Source organism: Pholcus phalangioides, unplaced genomic scaffold, assembly GCF_987345545.1.
Source record: "Pholcus phalangioides strain wild (caught in Gottingen) unplaced genomic scaffold, Ppha-v1.0 ptg000027l_1, whole genome shotgun sequence".
Lineage (NCBI taxonomy): Eukaryota > Metazoa > Arthropoda > Arachnida > Araneae > Pholcidae > Pholcus > Pholcus phalangioides.
In genome coordinates, this window is record NW_028301617.1 from 1234634 (window position 1) to 1252163 (window position 17530).

Sequence of the window (17530 nt, forward strand, 5' to 3'; positions counted from 1 at the left end):
GATAAAACTACTATTACCGTTTTCACTGTTGTTTGGTCCTCCGAAATAGTCATCTGAATTTGTTACAATATGTGCCACTTTTTGGTCAAAGTGCAAAATAAAGCATCTGTAAGGACTTATTTTTTTTTATTTGCAACCTCATCGGGTTCCAAAATGTTTTAGGAATCCATGAAGTTTGATTCCGAGGAACCTCAAAAAAAAAAGCTTTTTCGGAACCCCGGGGTTCCGCGGAACACCAGTTGGAAATCTGTGTAATGACCAGACCCCTCTGCTTCCCTCCTAGTTGCGGCTCTGTCTGTCTGTCATTCATGGAAGCTCACTTTACTACAAAGCTGTAATCCTCACTGTTCGAAGGGGCAATGCTGTCTTAACAGAACCCTCGAAAGGAGACAGGGAGTCTCACAAACATTACATCTGATTGAAATTTTCGTAAGTAAGGATGTAAATTTCCAGGCAAGCATTTTGAGTTAGGCAGGGCCTTAGAAAACTCGCTTGCCCGGGGCATGATGCTTTTGAGACGGCCCTGGAGATGGGAGGGGGAGAAAGTCGATATAGGATGATTATTACAAAGGTAGGAGTGACAATAAGTGGTCCTCAAAAATAATCCTGTGGTAACAAAAATAATTTACATGTTCACGTTACTGAGATAAACGGTGGCAGTTTTTTTTGTTTTTTTTTATTCTTATAAGCGGAAATCTGATTTTTATAACCGATGATTCTATGTTGAAATAACGGTTAATTTACGTTTCGCCGATTTGATTATTATAAGCAGTTGATCATGGCCCCTCACAAGAGGTGGACTGACAAGACTCCAACCCTGGGGCCCCAGGGCCGATTTTCACAATTTTTTTTTTTTTGCTTTTTCACGCTATAAATTCATCATAAAGCGGCCCGTGAAAGTCAGGTCGGGGGCGCGCCACAAAAGATCCCAGCCTAGGGGCCCTGCTCCAGGATGTGTGTGTGGGGGGCCATGCAGTTGATTCTTATAACCAGTGATTCCTATAAGCGCGGTGGCTACTGTTTTTTTTTTATTATTTGCGATAAAACTCAGCGGTAAATCGCCAAATCAACAGAATTCGAAGCCAAATAGACGCGCCAAAAAAATTGCGTTTTCGGCCAAAAATGAGCGACGCTCACAAATTCACATCCCGGCCTGTATCTTGGTATTTTTTTTGTTTTTCAAAGCTTTAAGAAAGCTTCCAGCATTTTTACACGCTGTGTACCTTTGAGAAGGTTTGTTTTCCATTTTACAGAAATTTTTGTCATTTTTATTTCTATATTTGTAGTATCCTGATACTCTTTTATTGAGTTTTTTTTTTCGTTTTTACTCTTGGTTTTACCACATTGGGATAGCACGGAATTTGGCCGCAACGTCTTCCCCGCAGGGTAAACGCCGGCAGCGGCACGTTTCAACTCTCCCCACACAGAGAGTGGAGGGTTAAGAGTTACCACACACTCTTGGCCCGCAGATGGCTCTGCGAGCGCTGCACACAGGCACAGCTGTGGGGAGTTTCAATGCGAGCGTCACTCACCAGCACAAGGCCCTTGGAGGATTTATATACCAGTTCATATTAAACTTACTGAAACAGCAACGGTTATTTTTATTGCTTGAATTAGAACCATTATGAGTTTTATTGAAATTATATATCGTCGTGTTCTGTTCCGTTTTGTCGCTTGTATTGCCAATAATTTTTGTTAAAAGCTTTTAAACTTTGTTAATGCTTGTTTTAGCAGCGTTTCTCATTAATAGATGGCAGCACACATCGGAACAATTGTTGGTTGTTAGGGGCCGTTAAAGTATGACGTCAGAGATGTAAGCGGAGGCATAAGGATCGTGAATCAGGAGTAGGGTGACCATACATCCCGTATTTCTCGCGACAGTCCCGGTTTTTTCTGTTTTTTTGGCCGTCCCGACTTTTTAGCGAAAGTGTCCCGGTTTTCCCGTTTCTTACATGAAGCTTACCTGAATTTTTATTCATTATTGAAGTCAACGAATGAAATTACTTTCCCCTTTCATAAATTATACTATGATAATTAAAACTATAAATAAGAATATTATTCTCTCACTTGGTGAACGTTTTATTTCGTGGAATTCATTTAAATCCACTGCAATTCGCACAGTAATGCTTTATTTCCCATTTTGATTTTTACGTAATTTCTCCAATATTTGGACACTTTGTTTTCTTTTGGCGATAATTAGCAATGTCCCGTATTTCCTTCGATGAAATATGGTGAGCCTAGTCAGGAGCCCCTATAATTATTTATGCCATATTTTTTGCAAAAAAATTAAAATTTCGGAAGAAAATACCTTTTTATGTTATTTTAATCAATTTCTGTTAATTTCAATGCCATTTGAAGGCTAATAACTTGAAATGTCTATGAGAAATTCATTACGGACCCACCCTCTAAGTCAGTGATTCCCAACGTGTGCGTTAACGCCCCTGGGGGCGATGGAATGTTTCGGGAGGGGGGGTGGAGCTACGGGTATAACATAAGATTCTATAGGAAAGATGTTTTGGGGCGTTGTTAGAAAAACATTTCTGCAGAAGGGGACAAAAAAAAAAGGCTGGGAAACTGCTATGAATATTGTTATATGATAAACCCTTGGCCAGCGGATCAAATATGGCCCTCGGGGTTATCTGATGGGGCCTGCTCCCCGTCAAACCCAATTTTGTAAAAGTGAACCAAGTGGCACATTTACAAATCGCTTAAGTGACCCGTGGCACATTTACAAATCGCTTAAGTGACCCGTGGCACATTTACAAATCGCTCAAGTGACCCGTGGCACATTTACAAATCGCTTAAGTGACCCGTGGCACATTTTCAGATCACTCAAGTTGACCTGTGGTACATTCACAGATCACTTAAGTGACCCGTGACACAGTTCCAGAACACTTAAGCGATCCGTGGCACAGTTAGGGTCATGTGGGCCACCTTAAGCGGCTTTCCCAGTGCGGTTCTACATCACTCAAGTTGCCCACGGAACATTCCCAGATAATTTAAGTGTGATCAGTGGCTTAATTACAGATCACTTGACTGACGCGTGACACAGTTCCAGAGCACTTGAGCGGCCCGGACACATTTCCAGATCACTTGGAACCGCGAAACATTTAGAGGTCATTAAAGTAACATGTTAGTTCAGGTTCAGGTGCCCACAAACTAACGAAAGTTTTTCTCGTTTTTGGGAAGGGCTCTCAAATGACCTCATTCCCCTAGGTTCTGGCGCCTATGGTACTGGATAGAATGTCCCCCATTGTACGAGAACATTCTCGCTGTTGAGATGGCTGTACTTTCAGCTGCTATAAATGGGGGTCCATATGACAGACACAGATATTTCCGGGGAGGGGGGGTGTCCACTACTGTACGTGGGGGTCCATGGCAGACACCGAGATCTCTGGGTGGTCCATGATTAAAAGTATTTGGGAACCACAGCACTCTGAACCGTACATACTCAACCCGTCATCTTAAGAGATTCCCCCGGTCAAGTGATTCTTCTCAGAGGCCCCACTATACTAATTTATATGCATATTCCTCGAAAATTTCTACAATCTGTCATTTTTGTGAGGCCCCGGACGAACTCGGGTGGACCCATGACACGCGAGCCAAATGTGGTTAAACAAATGATGTGGCCCACCTCCTCTAAAAGGTTACTTGCTCCAAACTAGGGGTGGCCAACCCGCGGAGTGGTATCAGAAGTGGCACGCGAATGCTTTCCAAAAAATTGAAGAAAAATTCTATTCCATTTTTCAATCAAAGAAATTCTTCCCCCCAACTCTTAAACAATTAATTTGGTACTGCCAAACCTATATTTCGTATGGTAGGACAACCCTGCTCTAAACTGTGCTCTACACCTGGAACCATATGGGTCTCCTTGCGGTCGTATTATAAGTGGGGCCACAAGCTAAAATCGGATGAAAAGGTAGGAGTTACGGCAAGTGGTGAAGACGGCCACAGAGAGCTGTGAAGAGATAAAGCTTTCAACTGAAATATGGAGGAGGGTAAATGGGACTACACTTTCAGAATGCAGCAGAGCCGTCCATAGAACCAGGGCTTGCTTAATTGTAGGGCTGGGAATCTTAACTATACTCTGTTCGCTCTAACTTGGGTCCTGATGTAAATAAACCGCTGTACCAATTTCTTGATATCACTCCGCATCCTTTATCTCTATTGGTTGTCATTTTACCCGCCCCTTCATTACGTGTTCCGAACACGTGCGTTTTTTCCCTCAAACGCGAGTTTGTAAATTCGTTGGGTGAAGAATTTTCCTGGAAAATTTTTTTCACTGTTCTCCAAATTTTGTTGAAATAAAAACTGTTGATAACAACACTAATTAAAATAGAAAGAGGTATATATCTCCCAAAAAAAGAAATTTCGATAAGATATTCTGTCGTTATCATGGCACACTCCTCAAGAGTCGGGATGACAGGGCTCCAGCCCGGACATTGCCTGCGACAATTCTTGTCATTTTTTTATACATAGGCGGAGATAGACTTGGAAGTCTGGGGGGAAGCACGATGATGATGATGTCAATACATATATACATTAGATCTGCCCACTCCACTTTTGACGCTGGGCGGATCTCCGCCCATGCTATATAGAAGGGCTGTTGAGAGGTTGGTCTGAGGGCCCGCCAAAGATCGCGGCCTGGGGGTGTCTTGCGGCAGGATGTGAGGCCATGGTCGTTACAAAAGTTTGTGCGAGTTGTTTATTATTTTACGGCAGATAATGAGATAAAAAAATCCTCATTTTTCTTATTACTTTTTTTCTTCAGAATTTTACAATTTTATTTCTGAACTAATTTACGCCGTATGATTTTCCTGGGCTGGATATGCTACCAATTATAACGTGAAACAAATTATGAGCAACTTACCGTTGTGTTGCAGCTTTTTATTTTTCTTGCGGGTCTGTATAATTAAATATTTCTTAATAATCCACGGGCTGTAGAAGTTCCAATTTGATGAGAGTCATCCACACATTATTTCGTTTCTTTACTTAAACCTGTTGTTGATATCCTGTTTTTTGTCAAGACAATTTCGGTTTTTTATCCGTGCGTAGGTTGCGAGCCATGACCCCAACATCCAGCAGCAGGAGCCCCTGGACTGGGATCTTTAATGGGTCCCCCAGGCCAGGCTTTCCCGCCGGATCTATAGTATCTGTCATAATGAGGCTAACTGAATCAAAAATGAGCGTTACTCTTTCGAACCAACGTTACCTTCACGTCTACGTGATAATCCTCAGACTTCTTCGGCTCGCCGCCTTCGACGAAACCAATATTACTTCCTCCCAACAAGCTGCCCAAACAGAATAGTGAATTCTTTTGAAATGCGTATATTCACCTCGAACGATAAGTGACCCCCCCCCCCCCCCCCGTTCAGTGTACGTCAAAGCGTGTGGGTGAGAAAAAAAATCTTGTTGACAGAAACTTTGTTTATAAGAGTCCAGAGCAGCTGCAAAGAAATGCATTTTCAAATGGCTCTGCCAAACAAGACAGACACGCATATTTCATTTTATATGTCATCAAACGATAAAGAAGAAAACTGTTTTTCTTGCAAGACCTCTTGCCAAGCATATACAAGTGTATATCAAATCTGTTTGCGAATAGGAATAATAATAATAAAATAAAACTTCTGTTTAAAAAGGGGACGGTAATGTTTGAGTGAGAAAGGCGTATCCTGTCAACACCCACCCTGAAGACATGGCAGCAAAACCACTTTGACCGATCTTTAAAAACTATTTTTTCCCCCGTCTTCCAGATAACTTTGAAATAATATGGAATAAATATTTAAAAAAAATAAAAATTATGAGGTATTTTATGGTATGAGGGACAAACGATAAAGGACTATATTTTTGGCGGTGTTGCACAGTAAGAAAAGGTGAAATGTTCTTCAACCAATCATTTTGGGCATCCCACACGTGCTTTTATTTACATCAGGACCCAAGTTAGAACGAACAGAGTATAGTTAATCAATTTTTTTAATCGATTAATCTAATTTTAATCGAATATTTTTTGTGATCATATAATATTAATAGATGATATGCAAATATAATTTATTGATTTCACTCACCTATTCGGTAGATGTAAACAAATATAAGAATAGGTTAAGAAGTTAAGGCTGCCCCGCTTCAAGCAATTTAATATATATACAGTCAAACCTCGTTAATGAGTCACTCCCGGGAGAGCAAAAATATGACTTGACAAGCAGAATAACTCGTTAAACGGAGTAAGTCATAGCTGTGCCAATTCCTGCATGAGGATAATCGGGACTTCCAAAAAGTGATCCGGTAAGCAGAGTGACGTGTTAACCGGGTGACGCACTAACGAGGTTTGACTGTATACGCTGAACATAATAATTGCCAAAACTCCATAATTATATGTAGTAATTTCTTTGTTAACTTTATATAGTAATTTCTTCACTTGGATCTTGCCGTTTTTGTTTTTTTTAAATGGTTATTTTTGGTTATTATTCACAAACTTTGAAACTACTTTTGATTATATTGGTGCTTGTTTTCCTGGAAACTCCTCTCGAATGGTACTTGTGAGGAGACACGAGCTGATACACCTCCAAGAATACGAAAAAATACTGTTTATAGTGAAGACAAGAAATTTTGTGGTCTTGTTTTTTAAAACTCCAATCAAATTTGATTTAAAATTTAAATCATCAGTTTTCGTTGAATTGAATTTGATCAAAATATTGATTCAAATATTTTTCAATATAGTCACTCCAATATATTCCATATAGAACATAATTTATAAGACATCTTATCGTCAAAAAGAAAAATCAAGTTAATTCACAAAACTTGTAATAAAAATTTTAATCATATTTTACTCAAATTGATCGAGTTGATTAACTCTACTAAAATTTTCAACTGCGATTAACAAATTGATCGATTAATCGGACCCGCCCTACTAAATTGCATGGGCCCATTTGGGTATGGCCCTGAGGCTATAGGTGGGTTCTACGCAGATGAAATATATGAAAAATTAAAAAAAAAAGTGAATAAAATAATCGCAAATGATAAACACATGTTCTATAGTAAAACATATAATTTATTAGGCAGGGTTTCCTACCAGAGTAGTACAAACAACGTCTCTGTACAAATGCTAATTTCATTCTTCTTTCCAGTGCACATGAAAAGATAACGTTCAATGTTCCTATTCAATGCAACACGAACAAAAACCTTAAAAAATCCAAACAAAAGTGTGAAATAAGCTTTCTACGTATTAAATTCTCACATAAATAAAAAAAATATGACATCATCATCGCTACAAATAAGTGATTACAAAGTTATACTGAATCATACGATTTAAGACTTATAACGTGATCCCATAACTCCCATCCCCCCATGGCGAGAAGGTCCCGGCTACTCATTCATAGTCAATATAGTTCCGCTCATTATCATTTCCGTTCATTAGCGGAACAGGGCTAATGGTTTGCCTTGTTCTGTTAGACATGGCAAACATGTCTGACATTTAATATAAAACAAATGAACATATCGTGGCTGCACAGGTGCAGACAGACACTCTTATGTTAAAGAATGTTTGCAGTGTCTGACACAAAGTTCTGCAGTTGAATTCTGGTTTAGTAGTAGTGTCTGACACGACACAGTGAATGTCGCAGATGTGAATCCACCCTAAATAGTGTGTTCGGTCAATGTTTTTCCTCACTTGAAATTCAGTTCATCTAAAAATGAGTTAGTTGTTTGGACGATTGTGCTGAGGCACTTTACTTGTTGCTGGCCGGTCTGTGTTGTTTTAAAAATGTAATCATTGATAACATCTTGGAAGCTCATTGTAGAGACAACTTGGATATACCAAAGTCTGTAATTTGTCTAAGGTGCAATGATTATCACGATGTCATGATACATGATAAGACAACTTTGACCAGGGGAAATATTGATATTGATATGAGTGCCCATTCGTGGCTCACTGCTTGCTTTCCGAGCCCATATTGTACGGTGACAGTTGTTTGTTTGACAAGTGTTATCACCCCCCCTACAATTTCGACCATCAATTTAGTTGCATCCTGTATATGTAATTCCTAAATTATCCAAATTACTTCCATCCCAGATTTTGGTAAAGATCGTGAATTAAAGAAAAATTCATTGAAAAAACTGGACATTTTTATAAAAAGTCCGGCAAAATTATGGGAAAATACCGGAATTTCCTACACATGGGATGGTCTCTCCGAGACCATCCCTCCCTTTGGGAAAGAGTGCAAACCATGCCAAGATTGTCTCTGTGGGCAGTCAGCAGCCATGTCTGTACACGGGTTATACCAATAAGCAAGTCGAACCATCAAACATGTAATAAATCTTTTTTGTTTTATTGTTAAGTAACAAAAGAACAGACAGACATTCTATCAATGTGTGAAACTCTCTAATTCCATTAATTTCTTTCGAAAGTTCCATAAAAAATAAGAGCAATAAGTCAAAAAAATGTCTTTTCATATCCAAGTTCATTAAATCTTATCAACATTATAAGCAAGGCTCATTACATCATTATTCTCTATGGAAATAAGTCAAGATGCTAATTTTTAGCATTATAGCTTAGGTGTCATTACAGCTGAGTTTGACTGTATGAGTTCCTCAGCCATGCAACACCTTGTTCAGTAACAAAAGGCTCATTTATTTATAAATGCAGTTAACACCGTTTATTAGAATCACGGATAATGTGATCATTTGGGTATTGTTATCATTTTTGCAAGGAATGGGCCAATACCATAACATGAGGAACAATTTCTTTATAGTTATTGGAACTTCGGATAATACGAAGGTTTTTTAACAACTGGCTGTTGTGAAGATATATTTTGGAAAGAGAGGAAATTCAACTGCCCCTGCGGGGAATCAAACCCTGATGTGGGTTTGATTCCCCGCAGGGGCAGTTGAATCTACACAACAACATGACCAGCTACTAGAAACAGAATATACGTACCTTCAATAACCGAAAACACATTCATCATCTGGTTGGGAAGCCACCCATGCCACGGGACCTCTTGAAGTCTGCTTGATTCCTCCTGTTGTGATTTCCTATTTTACCCTTGTTTTTTTCCTTGTTTTGATGGTTAGATGGTTTTTGCCTATCAGCTTCAAAAAGAAAAAAAAAACTATTATGATTGTTTATCGGAATAAAAATCCCCCCCCCCCTCGAGTGGTACGAATTGTAGTCAAACCTTTCTTTCTCAAAAAAACTCTTCGATGATTGTGAAAAGAAGACGAATTTTTTTTTCTTTCGTGCAAATATGGCTTTTCTCCAGAGGTGAACGAAACTGACAAGAAAGGATTATTCGTATTCCAGCCCATTGTGTTGATGGATCTTGTCGATCATAGGCTGATACTATGATTAGCAGGATGTGGATGGCTTGTTCAGCATGGCGAAAAGTCAGCCAACAGACAATTCAAAATTGCTTCAAAGAAAGCTGCGTGTTTGCAACGAGTCATCTCAGTGATGCAGGAAATGGAGATCTGGTGTTTCACTCAAATTTCACCAAATCTCAGAACAATGCTGAAGATGCAATTTCAGAATATTGAGGCATTATCAAAAAAAAAACTCTTGAACCTAGAAATTTCATTTTCCAAAAATGGACGGTTTAACTACAAACTTGCCGCACCTTGACTGATATCAAAAGCATTGCTGAATGTATGGCCGACTCGAGTGAAGAAAACACAACAGAAAATACTCTACAATAATTATAAAAATTAACAATGAAAAATGCTGTACTATTTTCTGGAGAGAAATGAGAAGAAAGGCTAGAAATATTTGTAGCTCTTTCTAATATAGGTCGGACGTGAAGCCTCAAAGTGCAAAAAAATATGCATCAATCTAAGCCTACGGATTATTTTAAAAATAAGGTATGCAAGTAAAGTCTGAATTGAACAAAAAAACAAGTTTGGATGTATTTTAGTGAATTTATATACAGTGTGATTGAATATTGATTGTGTAACCAATAATTTCATTACTATGTAGTCAAAAATATAATACAGAATTTTTTTGATTTTATCAGTCTAATTTTTTCACCATTTCCTGCATGGTTTTTCACATTTGCGTGTGCTTTTCCTTTCTAACTAAAAAAAAACTATTTCTAGAAAACTCTCTATCCTGAAATTTTTTTCGGTCCTGTCAGTTTCGAGATAGAGAGGTTTGGCTGAATGTATGGGGAGATTCAGAAAAGATAGGAAAAACTTTAAGAGGTACACAACAATACAAAAAATTGTGGTCTAACATGAAACGCAAACGTGCTAGCACGTTTCGAAACGGCTGCCCCGCAAATGTTAAAACGGCATTCCTGTTAAAATTTATCGGGAGAAAAAGAACACCATGCATGAAAATGTAACCTGGGGAAGAAGAAGAAACAGTATGCAAATCGGTGTCACAGTGAATAAAAGACATGGTCGCCAGCCCTGCGAAGTTATTCCAACGTGAAAGAAAAAGCTATTTTTATCAACACTATTTTTTAAATTTTTACAATTTTTAGAGCCTAAACTTCTGGTCTTTATTCATCGTGATAAGACCGGACAGCACATCACCAAACATAAACAACTGAAACTGAAGGGAGTTACAGGGTCGAATGGAGGAAAGTCAGAGGCATACACAGGACCTACTGTGTTAGGGAAAGGACAAACACACAGATGGATAGGGGAGTTCATGGAGGGGGTGGGGGGAAACACATATCAAGAATCTCTTCAAAGAAATTCTGAGTTACTAACCTTCAAAAAAGCATTTCAAATACAAAAAATTATAGAGATATAGATGGCTTTTTTCTCAGCCAGAGATATCAAGGAAACAGTTATTTTCCGGATATTATGCTGAGGTGAGCTCGGAAAGAAAAGTCATCACGTCTCCGCCGGGACTCGAACCCAGGCCCTCTTGCATACCGGGCAAGCATGCTACCATCTACACCACTGGAGACACATGAATCTGCCTTCCTAATTTCTTTCCGAGCTCACCTCAGCATAATATCCGGAAAATAACTGTTTCCTTGATATCTCTGGCTGAGAAAAAAGCCATCTATATCTCTCTAAACCGTCCCACCCGGGGGCCATTTCCTGAAGTTAAGAGAGGCTACTAATGGCTCTACTTCAGCGCCTCACGACACAGTGCGTGAAATTAGGAAGGCAGATTCATGTGTCTCCAGTGGTGTAGATGGTAGCATGCTTGCCCGGTATGCAAGAGGGCCTGGGTTCAAGTCCCGGCGGAGACGTGATGACTTTTCTTTCCGAGCTCACCTCAGCATAATATCCGGAAAATAACTGTTTCCTTGACAAAAAATTATGTTTATTTCTTTCTATATTAAGGGTGAAGGTTTCCCCCCCCCCCAAAAAAAAAAATATTTTAACAATTTGATCAGCTTGAAAGAGGAGCACAGGCCCCCTTCCCCTATGCCCCCCCCCCCAATGTATGCTTTTGAGGGCAAATCCTAGAGAAAATATAGTAGTCTTGATAATTAAAGTCTAGAAAAAGTTTGGTGTTTCAGATAATCCAACATGCTGAAATTTTCCGAAATTCCTTTTCAAAGTACTTTACATGTTTCTTTTTTTTTTTACGACTGCAAGTAAGTCTTATCCCTATGCTAAAGTCTTTGGTGGACCCCCCCCCCCCCAGAATTTTCCACAGGCCCTTCTACAATAAATTTATATTGTAAAAAAAATCATTTGATCATTTTTGTCGCACTACAGTCATTTTCTGCACGCGAGGGCTAATTAGACCGGGACCTATACAATTTATTGTCGATTCCGAACGACAGGCTTGTTTTTATACTCATCGAGAGGTTGGTGAGCTAACCTCTTGATGGGGGACTCCCTGCAGTAGCAATTTTTTCTGCGGTCATGTTGTCGTTTCTGTTGTACCCCTGTGTCAGACAAGTTTTTTTTCTAACAAGGATGAACCGGGTATCAAACTCGCAACACCTCTAAACATCCTTTGGCACTTTAGGCAAGTATCTTATCGGCCTAGGCTACCGGGCCTGTGTAAAAAAATAACATTTATATTGCTCCTCGGGGATATCAGAGCCATGGGTCATGCGTTAAACACCCACATTGTAGTGATATGTGCCCGTTCTTGTGCTTTGAAAAGATTATTTTCTACTAGACTATTCTGGAGTCTGCTGTGGCAGTCAAGTTGCCATAGTGATGGATTCGCATTGTAAGGACCCAGGTTCGAACCTCACTGTTGTTACAGAGGTGGTCAGCTGAAGTTTACTTTCTGTGGTTCCCAACTTCAAAGTATGAATGCGAGGCGATTTCCCCTCAAAAAGTCTTGCTGCAGAGAGCAACAGGTCCACAACGGTTCACTTAGTCAATCATTACACTTCATTCATAGTTAGAAACATTGATGGTAGATGGAAGCACTACACATACTAAGCATTACACAAAAACAAACTCCAGGTTTCTGTGTACCGTGAGATTCACAACACATTCACACACAGCTTCCACAGGCCCAGATCATCTTTGATCACCTGATAAAATCTCTTCAATGAACAGAGCGGCAGGCTATGATCTGGTTAAGAGGAAGAGGAGACTGTTCTGAGGAGCTGGAGATAAATGATAATGCCAAGGAAGCTGCGGGGACCCCCAAAACAATGTCTTGCAACAAGCCCTTGGCAAATGAAATTTTTTTTTTTGTGATTTGACAAAAAATAGCAAAAACTTACACAACGCTTATGAAGCAGCGGGTTTTTTTCCAAATAAATTCTTGGGAAATAATTTTTTCCCTAAAGTACGGATTTTTACAATCACGGGCAAAATTCGGGAGATAGAGTAGAAATTCGGGAGACTTGGCAGCTAAGTGAAAGTAACCCACAATAATAAATGTTTTCCCATGAGCATATGTAGGGTATGCCAGAGGAGGAGGTGCTTGTAGATATTGAAAAGCTCAAAGGAAAGCTACTGTACAAAAATAAATAAAAATACCCTGATTTACAGAATATGTGTACTTCGAGCAAATAACAGCAATGAGAAAGCCAACAGAAGACATTTTCCATGAGCTCAAACATTTTCTTTTTATAAATTTTGATTATTAGAAAATAAAATCACTTACGATCAATTCCTCTGTTCCTCAGCTTCGTCCGATACCTCTGATCAGCTCGTTGTCTGATAACCTCTGGGTTTTCACAGAAACTGTCTTTCGGAGGTTCGGGTTTTCCCTGGAATTGTAACAATAATCATATGGTGAAAAAAAATCCAATTTAAATATTGTTAAATGAAAAATAACAATCTACGAGAGTAAAGGAACAACTGTAAGAGGAATCATTCCAGAATACAGCCAATAATTTTTACATCGTGATCATATGACGTGTATTTTTACGCGAGACCCATTACTGTATATACCCATGATTTTAGTCTCATTCCAACTTCTTTTAGCGGCAATCATAGGTACTGATATAAGGATGCATGGGGATGATATATAGGTGCCGGCAAAAGCCTGAATTTTGGACATTAGCCAGGTCAACTGGGCTGGCCCTGTCAAGAATCGGCCAACTTCAGGCTTCGGCAGCAACACATATACTATATGTACATACAACTTGTAGACATTTGTAAAATATATATATATGTATATGCTAAATGTGCAAGCTAAATGTATAATGAAAAATGAAGAGTTATAAAAATTGTTTGAATATATAAGTAGGCAATCAAATATATATATATTTTTTGAACTAACCAACAGCAATGAAAAAGAAACTGTACATCCTTTCTCACTTTCTCTCTATTTTTTAGCATTAGTGAAATGCAAATAATTTTTCTGACGTGAAGGATGCGACTAAGCTTCCATTGTTAACTGACTTTCCACTTTTCCATTACCAAAATCTAGGCTAAGAAAATATCAAAAGATTGGTTTTAAAACAGACGGCAAAGGGAATGGAATGACTCTGACACTATAGCAAAAGTTCAGGAGATAGTTCCACACAAGTTTGGATCATGAATAAAGTCTAGTCATGGGAAGGCAATTTTTCTTTCAGAACAAGGTCCATTGAAAAACTATCTAAAAAGCTTCAGATTCTCCAACAACAAATTCTCCAACAAAAATCCACCTTACATAAGCATATGGAATCGACAAGTCATTAGGTCGCAAGTTCTCATCAAAAAGGCAGAGAGCCTCGTGAGTTAGTGTTCTGTGGAGACATACTTGTATATGCCATACCAAGACTAGAAGACCCTGTGCTGGCCTACCTTCAGACTCTGACACATCTTCGACTTCAATCTTATCAGATAACTCAACACCTATTACTTGAAGCAAATCGCTGCTACGAAATAGATTGACATGTGAATAAATCTCTAGTAGTGTATCACAATCTCTGACTAGCTATGTGAGACTGGGTTATCTGATGTGCACACATTTCTGCTTATATTTCTCTTTTTTTTTTGTGCTCCTTCGTGTTTCAAATTATTGTTTTATGTCAACTAAATAATTTCGAGTATCTGATATGGTTTCTACCAGATGTAATGTTACTATTTCATTTTGTTTTTTTATTCAATTTTTCTGCCCCCCATCCCCATGGAGATGTGATTGAGTCACAACACACAGTCAGTCAAAGAAATGGTATGTTATTTGGGACCTTTAAAAGGCTAGCTCGTAAGAAATGTGGTTTATAAAATTGAGAATCAACCATACTTGTTCTTTTTTCTCAACAAAAATCAAAGTAAAGAAATGTATAAGGTTCTGAGAAGGAAGGGGAGGGGCAAAGAAAAGAGTTCTTGATACGTTACAAAAATTTTGTTGAGAAAAAAGTTTCAAGTTTACCTCGTCCACTTCATTTTCTGCTGAATCGCTTTCTTCTTCTTCCACCTCTCGTTCACCACTTTTCTTCATTTTCTTCAATACAGCTGGTACGGTGAAAGGTCTTCAAAAGAAAAAAAAATAGTTTGAAATTAATTTTCCCATAAATTTATAAAAAGTCATATACAAAAAATATTACTGCAAACAATAAGTTTATCGAATGTATAAGCATTAGAGATATTGACCATAATCATTTGTAATAGCATCTCGAAAAACGGAAGTCCAGATCTTGCATTTACAAGAGCTTTCAATCTGAATGTTGGTAAAGCTGGTGAAACATTTTGGATATGTTGATATGGCTATGAGACACTGAAAAAATAAGTTAAAATAAATATACCAATAGTTCATGAAAATGCAGTTATGGTATTTTCTTAACCCCATTTAACCCGTGAAGCACTCCCATCATCCACAGATAAGAGTAGTAACCTGCTGAATCAACCTGTGACGATTTGAAACGTTTATTTTTTAATGAAATTCATAAAATAACATATAGATGGAGCACACATACATGTTTTCTAGTTTTTATATATTTTTAATCATTTCTGTATCATCTGACAGGTTTGCTTGTGCTGTATGGGATGAGTGTGCATGAGCTGGTGTAGTGATAGAGTGTTGCCACCATTCATTAGCGTGCCAGTTACAGTAGGTTCCTAACCCAGATTTTACATTTGTATCAAACTTTTTTTTATTGTATTGAATTTTCAATGTCTGAGTTTGATTGCCATCTACCATTCCCGAAAGAAAAATTTTTTTTCCCCTCCCTTGGAGAGAAAACATTTCTCCAACTATTCCTGCAGGGTTAAACACGTTTATAACATTTGTTCATGAAGTATGATATCATATCAAAAAGTTTCACACACCTTTCATCTATTATTGTTTTTTTCTATACACCTGGCCCATTTAATGGAAACTTTTGTTTAGCCTTTAAATTCCAGAAGAATTCTCAGCCATACCACTGGAGGCAATATAGCCTATGTCCCCTTAAGGTCATTCATAGACTTGAAGCGATAAACAAGTTGTGCACAGTTTATGCAAGATATACAGGAAACTGGGAGATGTGTAAAGATGCTTATTTTTGAGATGTTGATTTTAGGAAGGAAAAATTCTCTACCAATCAAACCCGGGTTCTTCATTTTCCAGACTTGAGTGCTCTCACCAGTTAGCTACAGAGGAGATACAGATTTTCTTTCTTTGGAGTGCATATATATATACTGAACAAGACCATGTAGTCTGGCATGATCAGCTAATAGCTCATAGATGTCCCTCTCCACTTGTTTGTGAAAGGTATACAGAAAACTGGATGTTGCAAGAAGATGCTTATTTTTTGAGATGCTGATTTTAGGAAGGAAAACTCATCTCTACCAGGAATCAAACCCGGGTTCCTCGTATTCACAAGACTGATCCCATTAAAAAGAAAGTAAGAGATCTTGTCGCCCACTAGAAACAATCTTTTCTGGCAACACAGCAGCAGATGACAGATCAAATCCAAATCGAATGAGATCATGCGTCTTGCTGTATGTGTGCACGCTTCTACGGTTGTTTATTTATTTTATTTTTTGCTCCTTTGGTCAGTCTCCCTCTCGCTCTCTTCTTTTCTGCGTGAAAATTCGATAATTGCTATTTATGGGTTGTGATGGTAAATAGTAATAGATTAAATAATATTTTTTATTAATTCACAACATGAATGCCTTCTCAAAGTTTGTGTCAGATGTCTCATTAAGTATGGACTCAATAAATATGGGTCCTCTGGATCAATTTCTGAATAATTTGCTTTTTAATATTTCCTCAAGGTTATTGAGGAAACACTCTCATCTGTACAGAGTGCAGTTGCAAATTCAGTAGCTTGTAAAGGTCACTTTCAGTGGATGACATCAAATGCCACTAGTCGTCTGACTCTATTATTGCTTGCGTTGCTTGCCGTATGTTGCTGCTTGCAGTGGACGACTGGCCTAAAGTTGCACTATTGGGATACATGGCATACTGCTGTGACGTGCACAGAAAAACAGACCCCACACTGGTAAAAAAATAATGTGAGAAAACGTTTGTTAAAACTACCATGCTTTCGGGGGGGGGGGGGGACAGAGCTTAGCTCATGTGAATTGAGTTTCAACGAGCTGATTGAATAAAACATCTTAGCAAGCGAAACCAGAATTTCTCATACATTTGATATATGAGAAAGAATGAAAAATGGAAGAATGATGAAATTATTTAGAAATATGCACTGGATATCAAACTTTTTGCATATATTTACCTTATGAGTTCGTTTTCTGTTTGAGGTTCCATTAAGTTTACACCAAGAGAGTCATACGTATCGTCATACTCATCCTCATATAAGTTGCGCTCTATTAACCGCTGCTCTTCGTCTTCAAATCTTGCTTCACACTGGAGTATGAGCTGCTTGAGAGTGGAGGATGAGCTATCATTTGCAAGTGCATTATATGCTCCAGGTGTCTTGTGGCTGAAGAAATGGCATAGTAAGCATTTTTAAAATAATCTTTTTTTTGGAATTTAACTGTTGGGAAGTTCATATTATTCACAAGAACTCAAATAAGAAATTTGTTTAGTCTAAAAAATTTTTTCAGATTGTGAGAGTAAATAGATATGGCAAAATATAAAAATGTCAAAAAAAAACAAAAAAACATCTCAATCAAATATTTTTTGCTGCATTCTCTTGTTGAAATTACACATGAGGGAACAATGGCGAGTCTAAAACATAAGTCCTTGAATTCCCAAGGCGGATGACTGCTAATGGTCTAAACA

General features: G+C 38.3%; 1 protein-coding gene across 1 annotated transcript in view; it reads right to left on the reverse strand.

Annotated features, from left to right (window-relative positions):
- Positions 1-7027: 7027 nt before the first annotated feature.
- LOC149068028 (activating signal cointegrator 1 complex subunit 2) overlaps positions 7028-17530 on the reverse strand; it is a 62454-nt gene continuing 51951 nt past the window's right edge. Inside the window, exons 16-20 of the mRNA XM_089251637.1 lie at positions 17022-17228; positions 14735-14834; positions 13034-13139; positions 8933-9084; positions 7028-7179 (exon numbers count right to left, since the gene is read on the reverse strand). Coding sequence (XP_089107763.1) covers positions 8957-9084; positions 13034-13139; positions 14735-14834; positions 17022-17228 — 541 coding nt within the window. The 3' untranslated portion in view covers positions 7028-7179; positions 8933-8956. The remainder of the gene's footprint in view (positions 7180-8932; positions 9085-13033; positions 13140-14734; positions 14835-17021; positions 17229-17530) is intronic.